Source organism: Ailuropoda melanoleuca, chromosome 6 (assembly GCF_002007445.2).
Source record: "Ailuropoda melanoleuca isolate Jingjing chromosome 6, ASM200744v2, whole genome shotgun sequence".
Taxonomy (NCBI): Eukaryota; Metazoa; Chordata; class Mammalia; order Carnivora; family Ursidae; genus Ailuropoda; species Ailuropoda melanoleuca.
Genome location: NC_048223.1, coordinates 101,925,271 through 101,946,037, shown reverse-complemented (window position 1 = coordinate 101,946,037; position 20,767 = coordinate 101,925,271). Strand labels below are relative to the sequence as shown.

Sequence of the window (20,767 nt, the reverse complement as noted above, 5' to 3'; positions counted from 1 at the left end):
TATCCTGAAAGAGTCACCTGCAATCGGGGCTGGTGCCACCTCCCAATCCCACAGGTCCTCTGGATGCTGAGGCTACCCACAGGAAGAAGGCAAGAGCATTACAAATACCTCCCCTGGGTACCCAATGGACCACTGGCACACCTGTGTGGGAAGCAGGTCTCAACATTACCTAGAGCAGGCTTGGCACAGCTGGGAGAGCATGAGGAGATGTTTTACTGCTCGCTTCCCATTCCAGAAGAATCCCCTCAGGGGTCCCCAGCTGGCACACAAGCCCCATGGGGAACATTACCACTAGCATGGAACAGATTATAATTGATCCACCAGTCAAGCCCAGCTCTCACCAGAAAACAAAGATTTTCTGAACACGCCCATAACCTCTATGGAGAAAAAGGACACCAGATACTGAAACAGAGCTATGGAAAATGTGACACCAATCCTGACTTTCCCTGATCACTCTGCCCACTGGGCCACAGGAGTGCCACCTTGGGGCAGCCACATACCTCTTGTGGGTTCCCCAAGGCCTCTCCAAGCATCTTCTCAATGTTTCTCATTATGGCCACTTTCTGATGGGCTTTGAGAGGATATTCAATTCTCTTAGGGGTGGGGGCCCCCTGCAAAGGAAGCAGCAGCTCAGGAAATGCCTTTAGCAGCAGGCTTCAGTGTAACCCACCATTCTAGCGGCTTCACCCCTTCTAAGAAACCCAATTCAATCCCATCCCTCTCCATCTCCCCAAAGACCTGGGAATCACTTTCAGAGAGAGCCAACCTCCCCACCCTGCCCCCAACTCATTTATTACACCTACCTCACCCCAATCCCACCTAGGGGGAAAAAACCCATATTCACCTTATACCAGAAGTTCACAGTGATGGTAATCCCCCCATTTAGTAATGACTCTATGTGATGCCACCTGCAAGAAAATAAACATGCTCCTGTTTGCCACCAATATTCTTTAGAGGGAGGGAGGGAAAACTAGGTAAAGTCCGGCTAAAGCAAATAACAAGGACATTATCTTTACACTCATCCTGTCAAACACACCCGGGACCAGAGGCAGTGGTGTTCAGTTCAGTCTCCAAATAAAAAGAACCAAGAACATTTTCTCCAGCCTCAACCCTCTGCGATCCCTTTGGACCTGAGGAATTGTCATCTTGTCCTAGAGACTGGGTTGTCATTTCCCCCATGTTCAGTACGCTCACATCTGGATACGCCAACCTTTCTGTAGATCAGATAAGACCAATTTTGCCACAACGCAGAAGGGACATAGATACAGCTTTCCGGGGAATGGGAAAGAAAGCTCCCAAGAAGCCCCCAGTCCTAGTCCCCTCCTCACCAGTACATTGGGATATAAAGAACATCACCAGGGCCAACCACTGTTTCATAACCAACCACGTTCTGGAAATTGGGGAACCTCTCGTAGTCAGGATTGTCAAAGTCCACCTGAGAGGTTCAAGAGAAAGAAAAAAAAAATCAGTCAGTCACCAAATCTTTATTAATAACTGTGACGTGCTAGTTTGGTAGTGATAAAAAGATGGCTTTAAGAAAAAAAGATGTGTTTAGAATTTATATCTGGCAGAAGATACCACATGTTTATTAAACATACACACTCTCTCTCAGAGGATGGTACAAGACAGGCCATGCTTGAAGATTAAGTGATGAAGAATCCTGGGCCTCAGTGCTCCTAAGGTCAGAAGCCAATCATTGCAGCCTGCAGGTCAGAAAACCTACTCACGGCCTGCAGATATGAGGAATGACGATGCATCCTTCAACCAAATCTTCTGAAACCTTCTCCCACACACATATTCCTGCCAGCAAGACCTCCTACAGGAAGTGGGTAGGCAGTTTTCTCAAGAAAGGAGAGGACCTCTCTGGTTGGCCATAGAGTCAACCATATACTTCTTACAGATCCAGGAAAGACACTAAATGACATATGACAATTCTGTTCGCCCTTCTCCTTATCAAAAAGTAGCAGCATCCATGACAACAGAAAACAATTATTAAATCCAATGGAGATATACACCTTCAAACAGGGTAACCAGAGTCCACCAGAATCAGTGATGGGGTCTCCCCTCCAGAATTAGCTCAACGGAACTGTTTATCCTTATAAACATCTGGAGACCCCACAAGGGCCTGGAATATGTATGCTACACTTTAAATTACCCTGAGTTTATCCACAGTGAAGGAGAAAGACATGCCAACCTTGGATCCCAAAGGAGTTCTCTACCCTCCTCAGACCACACAAGCTCACCTGGCTCTGTCTGTCACATGGGTGATGAACAGGATATGGGTACAGGCACTCAAACTGATCCGGAGGGAATAAAATGCACCGCTTGTAGCCTTTTATCTGAGCAAAGAAGTTCTGCTGCTCATCATAGTGGGCAGGTGTCACATTTCCTGTAGGAGGAAAGACATTTTCTTATTCAGAGCAGTGTCTCTATTGCATAGGCTAGAACACAAGGCCCAGTGCTGGAGAGAAACCCAGACTGCCCTCTCAGCAAAGGGTTCCCAATCAAAATTTCAAGCAGAATCAGGGAGATTGCAATTACAACTCTCAGCAAATTAGGTGTTACACTTTCAGTGGGCAATAAGTTGTTCAGAGACCATCTCTGGCTAAGGGTTCATCATCAACTGGAACAAAGCAAACTTTCATACATGATGCTTCTGCCAGCAGCAGCACATCAAAATAATATTCGTAAGTCTGGCAAAGTAATATACTGTGTATACTTGTACTCTTCTTGACTATGGCAAGAATTAAAGGGTAGCAAAACAAGAATAACAAACAACTGAACTGACTGGTATCAACAGTTCATGCATAATCTTCGATGGGGTTAGTCATTTTAAGTTGTATAACTATATACCTGCTTTGAGTAGCTTTTCTGGAGCTCAAAGATTCTCAACCTTTGTCTCACTTCAACACATCTGTGGGATGCAACACTTCTTAGAGCAACACTGAGGCTGTTAATTCTCATGGGAGCATGGGGAGAGCATATCAGATTCCTGAAGTGTTGTATAATTTGAATAAAGCAAATTATTTAAAATACCAACTTGCATTAGTGCTGCCCTAGTGTATGTATGCTCCATCTACTCTTTATAACTGGGACCTCATCTGTTGTTTATTCTTTGCACAATCCCTGAGAGCTGAGGGGCCCTCTGCAGGGCACGGAGTTTAAAAAACATCCCCTGGGTCTGCCTGAGTAGGCCAAGACAGCCACCTTCTTAAATGTGGAGAGTCCATGTGCACCCTCGAAGGAGATTTGCTCTCTCATCTACCTGAGGGATCCGCTTCTGTGCACTCTACCAAAGGACAGGAAGGCAATAGAAAAACTTATAGCTAAGTAGGTCGGAACTAGTCCTGGCAGGTTAATCAAGAGCTGATTTGAAAGAAGACAGGGTAGGGGTGCAATCCATAAGCTGCATTGCTAGAAATCTTTATTAATACTGGCAGCAAAGGATCCAAAACTGAAGAAAGGACAATCAAAGGAGAAGAGACTTCAGAACCCAGTGGTGAATGAAAACAAGTAACTACTCTGCTTCCTTGTTTAATGCAATTTATTCACCATTCACTAAGTATCTACTATGGGCCTGGCCTTGAGCGAGTGCCAGAAATAAAAACAAGAATGAGACAATGACCCTGGCCAGTAAGCAGCTCTCCTTCTTTTGACTGGCGTTCAAAGGTCTCTCCTCTCATTCAAACGAAAAAAGAAAGAAAGAAACAAAGAACATAGTCACATATTTGCTTGCATATGCATAAAATCCTCTAGTGGGATACACAAGCAACTAATGACATGTGGTGCCTCCAGGGAGGGCTATCGGGAGGCTGGGAAATAGGAGTGGAAGACAAATTTATCATTACACATCTATTTATACCTTTTGAATTTAACTCCATAAATACATTAATATTCAAAAGATAAAGTTCAATTTATACTGAAAAAACACGCTTTCCTCTTCTACTGGAATAAATGTCTTCTGAATACAGACAGATCCAATAGATAAGAACAGTTATTTCAGGACAATCCCTAACACCTGAGTACACGTGCTCATGCAGCAACCAAGGAAGGGAAAAAAGAACTAATTTTAGAGTGCGTGAAACTAGCTTAAGCACTTTACATACTTTAACTCATTTGATCTTCATAGCTGTTTATAAGATATTTCACAGAAGAGGAGACTGAGATTTAAAAAGTTCGGTGACTCGTTCAAAGTCATAAAGCAAACGAGTGGTGAAGACAAGCCTGGAAATCAGGTTTGTATGACTCCAAGCTATGCTGCTTTCTGAAAGATTTCTTACCTTCCATGCCAATGAGCAGCAGGTTGGATGTCAGCTGTCCCCAGCCACGCTTTCCCTGCTGCTTATTAATCCAGTTCCAGTTAAAACCCAAGAAGTCCATGACGATCTTCCGGCCCACGGTGTCATTGAGTGTTTGCTGCAGATACAACCTATGTTCCCCGAGAATAAAATCCCATTAGTGCACATACACAGTCCCTTGGCATGGCCTCCCCACATCTGGAAATCCAAATCCACACCAGCACCTCCCACAGAGACCAGCTGCAGCCATGCAAATCTCAACCAAGATAGATTCTCACAGAACTGAATCCTTGCCTTTCCTTCTTTGAGCTCTGTTCAACACTAAACTTGCTATTTTAAAGAAAAGATCCTTTTTTTCTTTTAACGTACACTCTATACCCAATGTGAGGTTTGAACTCATATCCCTGAGATCAAGAGATGCATGCTCTACCAACTGAGCCAGCCAAGTGCCCCTAAAAGAAGTGATTCTTAACCTTTTCTGGGTCACAGCATAAATCTAAGAATCCAAGAATGTTTCCATAAAAATGTACCTACACACAGAACTTTCATACAATTTCATAGATTCCTCAACACCTACTCAGAGTCTAAAATGATTAATCAGCGTTTCTCTAGAGACTCTCAGAGCCTCAGACATCCTCTTTGGCCCTTGATGGCCATTATGACAGATAGTATTACCGTTCACCAAGATCTAGCTCCCCTCCCCCCACCCCGTGGGAGAGTTAATTCTCCTGTATCCCCTTGAAGCCAAGCTTATTTAACTTGCTTTGACCAATGATATGTCTACAAAAATGACTTGTGTTGCTTCCAAACTGTAATTTGAAGAACCAGTACTCACTACCACCATATCTCTTTCCCTCTGCTAATCAACTGCAAGGTTTCAGATTGTAGCTGCTGGGTTCCAAAATGAAAAAGACGACGTAAGAGCAGAGCCTCCATGTGACCTACGACAGACATGCAGCATGACTGTTGTTGTTATAAACCTAAATAAACCTTTGTTGTTTCAAGTCACTGCCTCTGGCTTGAAATCTAGTTTACCTTAACTAATTCAGCCACCTCTCTGTAGCAGCCTTCTACAACTGAAAGCCTCATCAGGCTTTCTGAAGACCCAAGGCTCCTAATATACCGAGGAAGATCAGAAATTACTTAAGGAATGTGAAAACCCAGACACTTGCTCAAGTCCCATAATGGATACGAATAAAGGGGCAAACATGAAGACAAAACATAAAAGCAGCCCTGTTCTAGTCCCAAGAATGTTACTTCAAATGGCTCAAAGGTATCTCAGTGCCTAGAATCAAGATGTTTACAGAAACATTAACTAGAAATCTTGTTAAGTTGTAAACATTAGCTACCTTTTGGGGGGAAAGGAACCCTCAAGACTTGAATGCAACCTATGGACTCTCCCCAGAGAAATTATAAAATATTCATAAAAAAATTTTGTCAAGTAACTTTGAAAGAGGCAGAACACTCACCAAACATGAATCCAAACAACTCCTATTACATCTGAACAGTAAATGGTTAAAAGAGCTCAAAGAATCATAGAATTCCTGGGATCACAACAACCTGTACAATTCCAAAGTGGAATTGGTTGGTGGTAAAGTAAGCTGGTAGGGCAAAACTTGTGCATAGGAAAAAAATTTTCCTTGAATCATGCATAAAGACTACATTCATAGATTATACTTAGCGAGGCAAACTGCTCTCCCTATGGGAGGTAAGAAACTTAAAGTGATTGAGGAACCAGGACTCATGTCTTATCTCATGCTCCTTCTAGTGCAAATGTTCATACAATGGAATTACATTCCACCAGCACCATTTAAATCAACCTCCCTCTCTCTCAACATTGGGGGTGTGTAGATGTCTGCACAAACACATGTACATGCTATGTTAAATCTGAGGAAACTCAAGCAGAAGATGACTTACACCAGTCTTTGTAAGACATAAGAACCGATCAATCGCAGTTGAGACCCTGGATACTCTTTTTGGTCAAAGTTCTAGCACTATGATAACCACTAAGTGTCAGGAAGACACACAAACACAAAAAAGGTATTTCAAATCCATTCATTCAGCCATATGCTGCTAATAGAGTCAGGAAAAGAACTGAGGCAGGAGACTAAAGAGAAGCCCAGGGTTGGACACCAAGTGTGAGATGGAGATGGTCATTCACCATGAAGTACTCAGTGAAAGCAATTCCCCAGAAGCAATATTATAGTGCAGAACTGAATGCTGTCTGGGACCTACTGAAGAGGCTGTCCTCACATATAAAGATAAAAGCACAGAGAAAAAGTCACTTCTGAGTGTGTCTTGTGTTTGCTATCTCTAGTACAATGTGGAAATCCCTATCAACCAAGTCTGATCTCCCCTAAAGGACCCTGACATCCTTCGCCCCAAAATAACAATCTATAAAACTTTTTAGCTTTAATTGTCCCCAGCAAGCCTAATATTTTAGGACACAGGGTGAAAACGGAAATCTCAGGGCTAAATCCAATGACAGTCGGGTTTTTTTGGCACCCTGCAGCATTTTAAAAAATTTGAATTAGCTGCCTACATTCAAAGGTCAAAAAATTTTTAAATAAAAATTCTAATTTCTGGCTTCTCTTGAAAATAAGAGTATGTGGCAACCCTGGGACTGCACTCCTATATGGAAACAAGAGTCAAGTAACGACTTCTTGCTCTGAACAGGGGATATGCTTTAGACTTCATTGAGTTTTCACCCAAACAACTTCTCTCATTTTGTTCACCTACCTGACCCTTCTAGGCAACTCTGACTGTCACTTTGTGAAGAAAATTTAAAGAACAGAGTCACAATTCAAGTCTAATCATTCTCTCATCTCTCAAGCTAGAGAACTCGTCCAACTCCTCCATATGCTCAAACAATTACAAGAAAGGATAATGGATGCCCTAGATTCAATGGGAAGACATGATCTGGGAACTTACCTCTCTTCCCCTCCTTGCTGCTGTATATCCTGCAGTTTCTCAACAAACTCATGAAATTTCATTTCCTCCCTGTTGGACCTGGGCTTAAAGTTCTGGAAATTAGCCATCTTCTTCTCATCATAGTACAAGAACTTGTGGGTGCTGGCACTGTACACAGAGAAGTCTCCGTTGCCAATGTTCTCCTGCAGGTATTCAAGGTCCCATTTCAGAGCAGGATACACAAGATTTGTGTCTGTCAGCACCACAGGCTCCTAAGTGAAAACAACAAGTGAAAAAAAACAAACGAAGTCATCCCAAGGAGCTGGTGGATTCTTGTCCCATGACTTCAACAACTTTCCTACTTCTGAATACTTTCTCCTGTGAACAAGCACGAACTCCGTAAGTCCCATTTCTCCTCACCTCCCTCTCCATCTCCCCTTACGCCCTGGTCCACAGCCCTGCCAGACCCCAACTTGCATCACCATTCGCCTTTGACCTCTCCTCTCAACCTGGTCCCTCCTCCCTTCCCCTTCAGATGGGGCCCCGCCTCCTACCTCATTCTCGATAAGCTCCTCCGCCCGGGGGTCGCTCTGACTCAAACGCGGGATAGGCCGGGTCGGGAAGCTATAACTACGCAGTTGGGACTCATCCCAGGCGAGGCCAGGCGCTTCGGCCTCTTCTCGGGGTTCTCCAGAACCAGAGGCCACAGCCTCCGTCGCTGTCGCCGCCATCTCCTTCGCTACAGACGGCCCCACCGGAACCGGAAGCTCCGCCTTTTCCGGATAAAACACAACGGAAACCATAGAGGTGGATTGCGCGCGAGAGCGGTCCAGAGACACAAAGAACGCGGAACCGGGGCGTGGGCGAGCACCTCCTAATGGTGAGCTACAGTTTTACACCCTAAGCTCCGCCCGTGAGGACTTGGGACACAGAGGTTAGATACACTGAATCATCTGGTTAACAAATACACCAAATATCATTGCTGCGTCAGTGTGCCCAAGCCTACACAAGAAGCGGAGAAGGAGGCCAGTTTAGCGGGGCATTAAACTTTACAGTCATGGACGGGGAGAGAAGCAAACTCTTGACCTACCTAAGAAATCAGAAGGAAAAGCAATTGTCAGATTGATAGATGTTGGGCAAAGGTTGCTCTGAAGGCCTCGACAAAAGATATATGGGAAGTTGAATTCTTTTAAAATCAAAGATGGTTTTCTGTTTTTAGCATCATTTTATTTCTCTGGCTGTGTTACCATCCTTCCTACTTAAAGATGTTTCTGCCATGGGACCAAGGTTATGATTAATGGCCAACCATGAGCGCCTCACATTTTCAAACAATTTGTATTCGTTATAAAAGGCCTTCTCAATTACTTCTACTGTTATTTAGGCAGTTTTTATGGCCGGCTGTGGGAGGCCAAATTCTAAGATGGATCCAAAGATTTCGTACGCAACTAATGGAGCATCGAACTTTACATCGGAATCCGGGGATGTACTGTATGGTGACTAACATGATATAATAAAAAATCATTAAAAAAAAAAAAAAGATTTCCTGGGGCGCCTGGGTGGCACAGCGGTTAAGCGTCTGCCTTCGGCTCAGGGCGTGATCCCGGTGTTATGGGATCGAGCCCCACATCGGGCTCCTCCACTGTGAGCCTGCTTCTTCCTCTCCCACTCCCCCTGCTTGTGTTCCCTCTCTCGCTGGCTGTCTCTATCTCTGTCAAATAAATCAATAAACATTTAAAAAAATGTAATTAAGGTTCCTAATCAGTTCACTTTGAGTTCATCAAAAGGGAGATTGATCCTAGGTGGGCCTGACCTAATAACTCTGGCTCTTTTAAATCTGGGTCTAGAGGTCAGTGACAGAGTCAGAAAGATTTGAAGCTAAAGAAGTTCTCCTGTTGAATTTGAAGGAGCACTGCTATGGGGTAGAGAACGGCAGGTAGGCTCTAGAAGCTGAAAAAGGCTCCTTGTTGACAGCCAGCAAGAGCGCAGCAGGGACCTCAATCCTACAACTACAAGGAACTGAATTTTGCCAACAACCACTGAGCTTGGAAAAAGACACAGAGCTTCACATGAGGATAGCAGCTCACAAAAATACCTTAATTTCAGCGTGGTGAGACCCTGAGCTAAGAGCCAGCTAAACTTTGCCTGGACTCCTGACTCATGGAAAATGTGAGATAATCAGTTGGTGTTGTTTGGAGCTGCTAAATTTATGGTAATTTGTTACACAGCAATAAAAAACTAATACACTAGCTTAACTATATAGTTATGCTACCTAATAACTATGCTACACCAGACTGATAATGGGATCACCTCTGTGGAGGGTTTGGAGTTGTGGGTGCCAACCAAGGCTTTAGTTTTATCTGTGATGTTTGGATTTTTACAAGAATATATTAATATGTAACCCTGGGAATTAAAAATAAATTAGAACAAGAATATTTAAATTACTGAAATCAAGAATGAAAGGAGGGTCATTACTACTGACTTTACAAAAATAAAAAGGAGTGCAAGGGAACACTATATACAATTGTATGCCAAAAAAATTAGATAACCTGAATGAAATGTACAAATTCCTAGAAAGGCACATACTATCATGACTGATTTAAGAAGAAACAGAAAATCTGAATAGACTTAAAAGTAAAGAGATTTAATTAGGAATCAAAAACCTTCCACAAAGAAAAGCCCAGGACCAAACGGATTCACTGATAAATCTTACCAAACATTTTAGAAGGTATTAACACCAATCCTTTACAAACTCTTCCAAAAAATAGAAGAGAGAACAATCCCCAACTATGAGAAAAGCATTATCCTGATACCAAAGATATCACAAGAAAAAGGGACCATAGACCAATATTCCTTATGAATACAGATGCAAAAATCTCCAACAAAATACTAGGAAACCAAATCCAGCGCCATATTAAAAAGGATTATATACCATGACCAGGTAGGATTTATTCCGGAAATGCAAGGTTAGTTCAGCATCTGAAAATTAACCATATTAGTAGAAGAAAAAAATAACCACATGATCATCTCAATAGACAGAGAAAGCTTTTGACAAATTCCAGCACCTTTCAGGATAAAAACGGGGTCCCAAAGGACACCATCAAGAAAGCAAAAAGATAATCCATAGAATAGGACAAAATATTTACAAAGTATATAGCTGGTAAGTGACTTGTACCTAGAATATATAAAGAATTCTTACAACTAAGCAATAAAAAGTCAACCCAATTAAGAAATGGATGAAAGACTTGAGTAGACATTTCTCCAAAGAAGATATACCATGGCCAATAAGTACATGAAAAGATGCTCAACATCTTTAGTCATCAGGGTAATGTAAATCAAACCCACAATGAAATACCAGTCATAGCCACTAGAATGACTATAATAAAAAAAAGACAGTAATAAGTGTTGTCAAGAATGTGGAAAAATTGGAATCCTCATATGCTGCTAGTAGGAATGTAAAATGGTGCAGTTTCTTTGAAAAAGTTTTATAGTTCTGCAAAAAGTCAAACATACAGTTATCCTATGATCCAGCAATTCTTTCTCTTCTTTTTGTTTCTTTTCTTTTTTCTTTCTTTCTTTTTCTTTCTTTCTTTCTTTCTTTCTTTCTTTCTTTCTTTCTTTCTTTCTCTCCCTCTCTCTCTCTCTCTCCAGCTATTCTACTGCTAGGTATATACTGAAGAGAATCGAAAACATATAGCCACACAAAAAGTTATACTAGAATGTTCACAATGGCATTATTTATAATAAGCCCAAAGTGGAAATAATCCAAATGTCTATCAACTGATGAGTGTATAAACAAAAAGTTGAATACCAATATAACAATATTATTTAGCCATAAAAAGGAATGAAGAACTGACACATGCTACAACATGGACAAACCTTAAAAATATTATGCTAAGTGGGGCGCCTGGGTGGCACAGCGGTTGAGCGTCTGCCTTCGGCTCAGGGCGTGATCCTGGCTTTATGGGATCGAGCCCCACATCAGGCTCCTCCGCTATGAGCCTGCTTCTTCCTCTCCCACTCCCCCTGCTTGTGCTCCCTCTCTCGCTGGCTGTCTCTATCTCTGTCGAATAAATAAATAAAATCTTTAAAAAAAAAAATATTATGCTAAGTGAAGTAAGTCAGACACAAAAACGTACATATTGCATGATTCCGTTTATACGAAATGTCCAGAATAGGCAAATCCATACAGACAGACAGTAGATTAGTGATTGCCAGGGTCTAGGGGTAGGGGAAATACACTAATAGGGACAGGGATTCTTTTGGAGGTAATGGAAATGATTTAGAATTAGTGAAGATAACTGCACAACTTTGTAAATATACTAAAATTCACTTTATTGTACACTTTAAAGGGATGAATTTTATGCTATGTGAATTATATCTTGATAATAGTAAATAAATTAGACCAACACTGTTTCTTAACCCAAATTAGATCAGGGCTTGCTATTGATTGAATGCAGATATTGTACAATTATTTTGAACATCAACTATTGCCCAATTTGCCCAATTTACAAGAGGGCAAGTTACTGTGAAGTAGTCCTCCCCCAAATTTATATGCCAAGTAGTATATGTAATTTTTATCACTTTAATATATATTTGAGAAGGTCTGTAAAAATGGATTCTGCACCAAAACAGTCATCACCCTAAAAGTTGCTGGAAATATGTGTACACTTATATTGTGTAAATTATGCAAATCCTGTTTGTGTAAAAGTGAAAACATATTCATATGCAAACATGATAATATCCCCCATTCTTCTTTAAGCTAGTGTTTGTTAACTGTGGTCCAGCTTGAAATCTTTACAAGTCCGAGCCAATCTGAGGCTTTAGCCAGTCGGGGAAGAGCTGCTTTAGGTCTAGGACTGGTTTCACGTTTGTTGGGTTGAGGTGACTGGGACATTCAAATATAAATACAGAGTAAAACTGAGGAACGATTTTGGGGCGATTTGTGTGTTGCATCATTCCTCTATGTGAAGGAGATCAACCAATTTGCAGAACAGAACCAGAGCAAGGAAGACCAACGGCTGAATTTGAAGAACGATCACGTTTGGGTATGAAAGGAGGAAGTGCCAGTGAAGGAGAGGAAAAAGGGAAGCAGTCAGAGAAGAGATTAAGACAGGTTCGGTTCATTTGACCTGTACTGCACCTGGGGGAGGTAAGTAAGCTGTCCACCTGAGACGCTCGGGTCTTGTCCCCACTATCCTTGGAAGTGTCTAAGTCAGATGACGAAGAAAGGGACACAACAATATGAAATGTCGAAGTAGTGACCTACCTGATTTTCTCTCCTTTCCACTTTCCCTCTCTGCCTCTATCCATCCCCTCATCTTCCCTGTGGCTTCCCACACGATTTAAGCCCCGCCCTTGTTGGAGCCTAAAGACTTTCCTTCGCTACCGACTTCCCTCGTCGCGTTTGGCCCGGCTCAGCCACCGTGACAAGGCCTTTGCGCATGTGCAGGGCCAACTGGGAGAAGGTGAAGATGGCGGTGGCCAGAGCGCGGGTCCTGGGAGTCCGATGGCTGCAAAGGGCAACCCGGACCGTGGTGCCGTTGGGTGCACGGACAGGTCCGCAAGAACGGGCGAGGCCTGAGTGTTGGGATGCCTGAAGTTTGGTGTGTCGAGGGTTGGGAGGGGGGCGGGTATCGCGGATACCGCGGTGGCCGTGTCCGGCGAGGGGGCGGAGGTGGAGTTAGCATACCCAGAAAAGGGGGTCAAGAGTCTCACTGGTACCTTGAAGCCTGGGCCGTCGCAGCCATCGCAGCTTGAAGCCTTCGGGGCGGCAGGAGGGACAGGGTCTTTTTTGACCTTCCTTCTTCTGCTCTCCAGCTTCGCATATTACGAAGGACATGCTCCCGGGTCCCTATCCCAAAACCCCGGAAGAACGGGCCGCCGCCGCCAAGAAATACAATATGCGGGTAGAAGACTACCAGCCGTACCCGGATGATGGCATGGGGTGAGATGCAGTTTGCTCGCAGCCGGGTAGTGATGGGAGATGGCCAGCCGGGTTGGGTGACTCGACCCTGACCATTTTCCCTGAACCTTCTCGTGACCCCTCAGAGTCAATGGTGTGGGTGCCTTTCTCGGTGGAGGGAAGTGGGAGGTGATGGGTGAGCAGCTGCAGCCTAGAGGACTTCAATTTTCTCTTTGGCTTAGGCTGTTTCCTCAAATGAGGAGGCCGAGATTTTAATAGCTCCCTTGAGGACCCCTGAATAGCAGGAACTTTCCTTGGCTTCAACTGGAGGTCGAGGTTTCATTTAGATTGAGCGTCTGCTGGGCTCAGGTGCTGTCATCCAGGCACGTGATAGGGCTGGAGCTGGACTCCTGTCTTGAGAGCCTTATTTGTAGAGGGAGTACTCTATATTCGCGTGTATATCTTTCTTTTAAAAAATATCTTTGTTGTTAGGGCTGTGTAAGTTGTAGTAACTGTCAAGCCCATTAAACAGCCAACTTCCCTACTCCAGTTGATGTTATCCATCCCTCCCTTTACATAACATCCCTGCAGTTAATTATCTGAAGTGATTACAGTCACGCTCATTTTCTTTCCTATCATCATTCTTTCAGTAGTGGTTTTAGGAGCTCCTATTTTTCTTGTTTTCCAGTCATTTTCTATGACACATGACTAGTTGTCATCATTTCCTATGTCTCTTATTTTGCTGTGGACAAGAGTAGCCTTGGTAGCAGTCTGTAAAAGTTGAAACTGGATTTGTTGGGGAAAATCCACCTTAGCAGGAAGTCCCATGAGGTGTTTGAGACATGGGGATGTATGCTAACTTGGTGGTTGGGGAGCACAATTGCTACGAAGAGAATGCTTTTCTAATCTGAATCCTTTTTGTTTGTATTCCAATTACCTGGGTGACCTTGGGTTCAAGCTAAACTTCAGTTTCATTTTCTGTCTATGAGGGAATCAGAGTGATTGATTGCTAAATTCCCTTCCAGCTCTAACATTATAACATTGCATGACTTTTGTTGTTGAAAGAAGGTAAGAAAAGCATGTATGTTATAATGTATATTATAATGTTTTAGAGTTTAACATGATCTTTTTTTACACTTTGGACTTCTGTGATTAGTTCTGTGCTTGGTGACTATAAATTTAGATCTTAATTTAAAAGTGGGTTTTTCTGGGGTACCTGGGTGGCTCAGTCGTTAAGCGTCTGCCTTCAGCTCAGGGCATGATCCCAGGGTCCTGGGATTCAGCCCCACATCAGGCTCCCTGCTGGGAGCCTGCTTCTTCCTCTCCCACTCCCCCTGCTTGTGTTCCCTCTCTCGCTGGCTGTCTCTCTCTCTCTGTCAAATAAATAAATAAAATCTTAAAAAAATAAAATAAAATAAAAATAAAAGTGGGTTTTTCTGTCCTTAGGTGAGGCAGTTATCTGTCACTTAGTTTCTCATCTGTTAACATGAGGGGACTTTGAATTGGTTGAGTGATGCCACTCAAAGCCCCTTCCAGAAGTTTTTCTGTCTTTCAGGTATGGCGACTACCCGAAGCTCCCTGATCGCTCACAGCAGGAGAGGGATCCTTGGTATAACTGGGACCATCCAGACCTGAGGTTGAACTGGGGTGAACCGGTGAGAGATTCATCTCCCATTTGACATTTCTTCCTTCTCCCTAATATCTTCGTGAGGATTCTTTCTTTAGCCTAAACGGCACTTTGCTGTCTAAGTAACATTAGGTTTTCTCTCCAAGGAAGCAAGATCCAGTGATCTGAGGTTCCATGTGTGGCACATGGGATGAGACTTCTGGAAATAATCAGAGCTCTGTACTTTGAAAATTGTGAACTTCCATGCTTGAACTGTTTTTGGTCAGCAGAACCCTAGACCTAAGCCAGCACCTAGTCCTGTGTGTAGAGTAGCTCACACTTGACTTGCAGAATATCGCCCTGGGGCAGTAGACAGCCTTTATCGAACCTTGTATCAGGCTCTGATGACCCTTCTGCAGATTGCCTGCCTTTTGCAGGAAGAGCAGAATGTGACATTTAACTGATTTTCTGCCTCAGATGCACTGGGACATTGACATGTATATCAGGAACCGTGTGGACACATCCCCCACGCCTGTTTCCTGGAATCTCATGTGTAAGCATCTCTTCGGCTTCGTGGCCTTCATGCTGTTCATGTTTTGGGTTGGGGAGACTTACCCCACCTACCAGCCTGTGGTGAGTATCTGAGAAGTACTCTGGTAGGCACATTTATTTAGTGCTGTTTCCTGAGGGAATGAAGTCTCTGGAGTAGGGATCCAGCCAAGCTTGGCTTCCTGTTAAGGCCTGTAGAAGGCCTTACCCACTGACCTGGCACAAGTCTCAGAGCACTGCTTCATGCTACTTCTTGGGTCAGTCCGAGTGAGAAGAAACAGTTTAGGACTAGATGAGAAATGAGCATTTGTAGGTCAACTAGTCTTCCAGAGTTGCCATTTGGGGACTATACTTACCAATTATATCTTAGCAAGTGATCTTTCAAGGTGGAGTCAAGAAATATAGAGCTGAAACCTTAGTCTTTGCTGGAAGGGTACTGGAAGCAATTGTTTACTGCGAACACAGTTTTATTTTGGAAAACGTAAAGGACATGGAAAATACACTGTCCAGCTTTAAGTAAGTTTGATTTGGATAAGAAGATGTAGATAAATGATACGATGAGCAACATTTGAACAGAGATATAGGAATGTGGCAGTTTTAGTGTCCATATGTATGTATTGAACCTGTGTGTTAAGGGGTATGAGGTCCTGTTAAAAAGAAGGATCATGCTAGATACTAAAAATATGTATAGACTTTGGATGGTGGGCAGAAGTTGGAAAGAACATCTGGGGCAAGAGAAAATAGAATGAAGGAAAAGGAGAGTTAGTTAGCTGGAATGGAATAGGCATGTAAAATATTCCTAGGTAACCAGCTGTATTGGTTACCTAGACAGCTGCCAAAAATTCAGATTCCTGGTTCAGTAGCTCCGTGGTGGGGTTCCAGAATCAGTATTTAACAAGTTCCCAGGTAATTCTCATGTTCTGGGAAATTAGGTATGGAAATTGCCATGTTAAAAAATATTGTGAGGTGAGTTGGTTGTTTAGGTTGGGATACTTTGTGTATTTAGGGATTTGCACTCAGTGGTATAGTAAGACATTAATTGAAATATTTATGAAGACCCTACTATGTACCAGATACAGATTGTGCTGGGGTTGGGGATCCAGTGATGACTTGGTGTGCCTCTAGGCAGCAGGGAACTTTGTTGAGTTTTTGAACAGAAATGACATAATGAAGGTTAGGGTGTTAGGATGATTAATTTGGGAGTAGTCTGCAGGGTAGATTGTACAGGAAGGAACTGAAAGCAGGAAGACCGTCGTGTTTGCAGTTGGCTGCTCGGTGCTACCTCTGCAGAGATAATTGATGTCATGATGGTAGCTGGTACGTCTGTGTGCACTGACACGAGCCTTCCTACCAAGCCCCAAGGGCTCCAGGCTAGAGAGTGCACGTAGGGCTGGTGTGAGCACTAACTTCACTTCAGGAGAGCAAGAAACACAGTGTGGCTCTTCCATTTTTCAGTTCTGTAAGCACATCACCCTTTTCTCCTCCCCTTGAGCTGTGTTCTCTGACAGCTGTTTGTTGGTAAAGCCAGTAGCCCCTAAAGCATGTCCCAGCCGTGTCTCCTCTGTGCTTTCCCCCACCGCTGCTCCTGCACGCCTCATTTGCTAGGCCACTTTAGTGTTGGAACCATTAGAGGCTGAGTGACTTAAAGGAGATTGAGTCTGTCTCGACCCCAGGAGAGAGTGGGATGGATGGATGCATCGTCTCATTTAGAAAGCACTCTCCCTCCCACTGTCCCTCCTTCCTTTTCTCCCTCTCTCTCTCACTCGCTGTCACACACGCGCACGTGCACACACACTGTAGGCACCACTTCTCTTACAATCTAGGCTTTCTCTTTACCTTGGGCTGATTAGGAAAGAGAAGTGCTCTTCCTGCTGTTCTAGCCCTGCTGGGTCCGACCAGAGACTACCTTGTATCCATTTACCATGTGTGATTGTTAAGTCAGAGTGGGGTATAGCCAGGTATTGGCTGGGACGTATGCTATCTTGCTGACCTGTGTTTTTTCCTTAGGGACCAAAGCAGTATCCTTATAATAATCTGTACCTGGAACGAGGCGGCGATCCCACCAAAGAGCCTGAGCCTGTGGTTCATTATGAGATCTGAGGTGGCTTCATCAGCTTTGTGCCCCTGAACTGACTCTCTCATTTCTAGAGATTTAACCTTAATGAAATCCCTAATAAAACTTAGTGCTGTGGGGGCGCCTGGGTGGCACAGCGGTTAAGCGTCTGCCTTCGGCTCAGGGCGTGATCCCGGTGTTATGGGATCAAGCCCCACATCAGGCTCCTCCGCTAGGAGCCTGCTTCTTCCTCTCCCACTCCCCCTGCTTGTGTTCCCGCTCTCACTGGCTGTCTCTATCTCTGTCAAATAAATAAATAAAATCTTAAAAAAAAAAAACAAAAAACTTAGTGCTGTGGTATCTGTGCCTCGTTTCCCCAGGAATAGCCACTGAGGACCTCTTCCTTCTCATTTTTGTGTGCGTGTGTGTGTGTGTGTGTCTGCTGTCCGTTCCCACCCCCTACCCCTCTGAGATTAGAAAGACTGGAGGTGGGGGGAGTTAAGCACAAGAAAATGGTAATTTGTTAATTTTGCTGGGACCGTGAAGGTATTTGAGAGTTCCAGTTGTGCAGCAGGTGGTAAGGGTAGCTCTTTTTCCCATTTATAGCATTGAAGAAGAGGGAAGATATATTCCTGACTGCCCAAATTGAAACAAAAAGTATTTCCCATTAAAAAAACCTTTTTATAGTGGTTAGTTTTTTTTTAAAATTGTACTTTAACATGTTTCAAGTATATTCCAGGATAAATAGTTGTTTTTGGAGTCACCTGGGGCTGTGACTGTCACTAATGTTATTTCTATTGTAAGAGCGTGTATTCCTGCTTCCAAAGCAACTTCTGAATCCTACATTTATAAATTAGAGGACAGTTCAGTGAGTTATTCTGAACCTGTGCATGGCTTTTGCTCCTGTTTTTGAGGGTCTATCTCAGCGCATCTGTTAAGTGAACCAACTCCTTTTCTTTTTGTCCCTTCGGGGACATTTTCTTAAAGTAACAGTCATGCTGCCTAAAAACCTGTCCCATAAAGAAAAGCACACGTTCAATATGACCTGTGAAAGCAAGTCCATCCAAGTTAGTTTTTGTACAGGCACTGAAAAGGATTTTTATGAGATCAGGGGGTGGTTACTGAAATTAAATCCCTCTACTTCAGTGTCTCCACTGGCTTTTTGTCTGTCTTCATTCTCTGTCCTCTTGTTGCATTTGATAATATATTTAACAAACATTTGTATATCTGATATGTATACATGTATATGTATATATCTGACATCTAATGTGNCTTCATTCTCTGTCCTCTTGTTGCATTTGATAATATATTTAACAAACATTTGTATATCTGATATGTATACATATATATGTATATGTATATATCTGACATCTAATGTGTGTGTGTGTGTGTATACACACATATCAGACACTGAGGTCCTGGGGATATAAAATTGGACAGGACAAAATAATTGCCTTCAAGTACCTACCTAGAAGCTGAGACTGGCAGTTATAAAACAAAGTGAAGAGTTAAGAGATGTGTGAGCTGAGAGAGAAGAGTATACTTTTTTTTTTTTTGGTCGGTCCCAGAAAGAGCACAAGCAGGGGGAGCTGCAGGCAGAGGGAGAAGCAGGCTCCCAGCTGAGCAAGGAGCCCAATGCAGGACTTGGTACGTGACCTGAGCCGAAGGTAGACACTTAACTGACTGAGCCACCCAGGCACCCCTGTATTTTTTATTTTTTTAATTCTGTCCTGCTTGAAACTGTGACCTAATGCTTTTGGGTCAAATTTCTTTCAGAGCACTCCCATCAGTGACATTTCTGCCTCATTCCCTAATTAGAGGTATAGTCTAAGTTTCAGTTTTCCACCCTGTTTATTTGCCCTCAGGTCTCATCCACTGTTGCGGTGCTAAGATGTTCAAAAAATGCTTAGTGAGTACTTAGTACACAGGAGGAGTGAGCAGGCACAGACAATGCCCTAAATCTTCTTCTGTCCTGATTTCAAAACCCTCTAGTCCACACGAAAAGGAAATCTAGACTTGTGTCACAGTGATTTGGGGCTCTGTTGTAAAATAACCAATTCACCATCTTTGGAGGTGTAACTGGCAAAAACATGGTGGAACTTCTGCATTAAACCAAAGTTCTGAATCTCAGATAACAGGTCTAAGATCTTCAGCTGCTGACAGAACATTTTTGTTTGGAAATGCCATAATTCCCTCAGTCAACATAAAAAAATCCATCTGATTTTTTTCACCTCTCCCTTCAACTCTTTACCTTCATCAGTCACAAGAGCCTGTCTGGTTTTCCTTTATAGTCCCCGCCACTATATTAATCCAGGCTTTCATCACTTGGTACCTGGACTATTCTATTAGTCTCCTAATTTGAGTCCCTGCCTCCAGCTCTGGTTTCTCTCCAAGGGAATCGAAATACAGTCTTCATTTTATTGCATCCCTACTCATAATTTTCACTAACTCCCAATTACCTGCAGAGTTGAACTAGTATTCCCAATCTGTATCCGGGCTCTTTAATTCATGTTATGGGAAATGCCAGGGGGCCTACTAGCCAGTTGGGCCCTGCCTTCTCTCTCAGACACCACCTATCTTGCCACTGTAAGTTATGGCACCCGACTCGTGTCCCTGAAACCCTTCAGGAAGCCCGTGGTCTACAATACCTAGCCCGCTGCATGCCTATACCCTTTAATTAGTTTAGCCAAAAAAAGCCAACAGCTTTTGGCCACCAGTTGTTGATGAGCTGTAGTGCGTTGCCGTTATTTATGGCCTCGATTGCTATTTACCTTTTCAATTAAGATTCCACTGAGAGCTTCTGGAACTAACACTAGGTCTTCTCCACTTCAACAAATAATGATTTAGTATTATCCCTTTTCGGGGGGTTGTTCCTGGAGCCCGGCTCAAATTGAATAGGCCATAACTTAGTAGTCACAGGATCTGACCCACTGCGGCAGAACTGCGTAGTCACAGAACAGGTGAGGGAGCCCGGAATAAACGCGAAAATCCTATTAACATCCTTCGCGGGCCGGCCGACTCCTCAACCCAGCGCTTTGCGCGCGCGGTGCCCTACCAGGACTACTTTTGGCCTTCGGCAGCCGCCGTCCGCAGCGCCCAGTTAAGCCCGAAGGCCCTCTGAGGAAATCAGCTCGGGCTGCGCCGCGCTGCCCTGACCTCGGCTCCTCGAGCAGGTGGGTCTTCCCCGCCTCTCTGGGGGCTGGGAGTGGCGCCCCTCCCTCGAGAGAGTCGGGGGTAGGGGGAGCTCGTCCGCAGCGGAGACCCCGGCCCGCGCCTCTCAGGGGCCCGCCACCCCCGCCCTTGGACTGGACTCGGCTGCGCTCTCCCGGCCGCGCGGGGGTGCTGCGGCCCGACGAGTGTCTCCCTTCAGCGCCGCCCTCGCGCCTTCCTGTGCACTCCGGGCCCCGGCCTGGCCAGGCCTGGCGGGAAGCTGTGCTCACCGCCCCCAA

The 20,767-nt window shown here is 43.9% G+C and overlaps 2 protein-coding genes across 2 annotated transcripts in view; one reads left to right on the top strand and one right to left on the bottom strand.

Moving 5' to 3' along the window:
* The window catches only part of HIF1AN (hypoxia inducible factor 1 subunit alpha inhibitor), a 38,271-nt gene extending 25,660 nt beyond the window's left edge, over positions 1-12,611 (bottom strand). Inside the window, exons 1-8 of the mRNA XM_002924270.4 lie at positions 12,475-12,611; positions 7,763-7,981; positions 7,230-7,480; positions 4,281-4,429; positions 2,244-2,389; positions 1,329-1,435; positions 845-908; positions 501-611 (exon numbers count right to left, since the gene is read on the bottom strand). Of these exons, the coding sequence (XP_002924316.1) occupies positions 501-611; positions 845-908; positions 1,329-1,435; positions 2,244-2,389; positions 4,281-4,429; positions 7,230-7,480; positions 7,763-7,939 (1,005 nt within the window). The 5' untranslated portion in view covers positions 7,940-7,981; positions 12,475-12,611. The remainder of the gene's footprint in view (positions 1-500; positions 612-844; positions 909-1,328; positions 1,436-2,243; positions 2,390-4,280; positions 4,430-7,229; positions 7,481-7,762; positions 7,982-12,474) is intronic.
* Positions 12,609-17,598, top strand: NDUFB8 (NADH:ubiquinone oxidoreductase subunit B8). Its single transcript, XM_002924271.4, has 5 exons — positions 12,609-12,764; positions 13,026-13,152; positions 14,666-14,765; positions 15,194-15,349; positions 17,273-17,598. Exons 1-5 carry the CDS (start codon positions 12,650-12,652, stop codon positions 17,363-17,365), a joined length of 591 nt encoding a protein of 196 aa, XP_002924317.2. The 5' UTR covers positions 12,609-12,649; the 3' UTR covers positions 17,366-17,598.
* Positions 17,599-20,767: the final 3,169 nt, after the last annotated feature.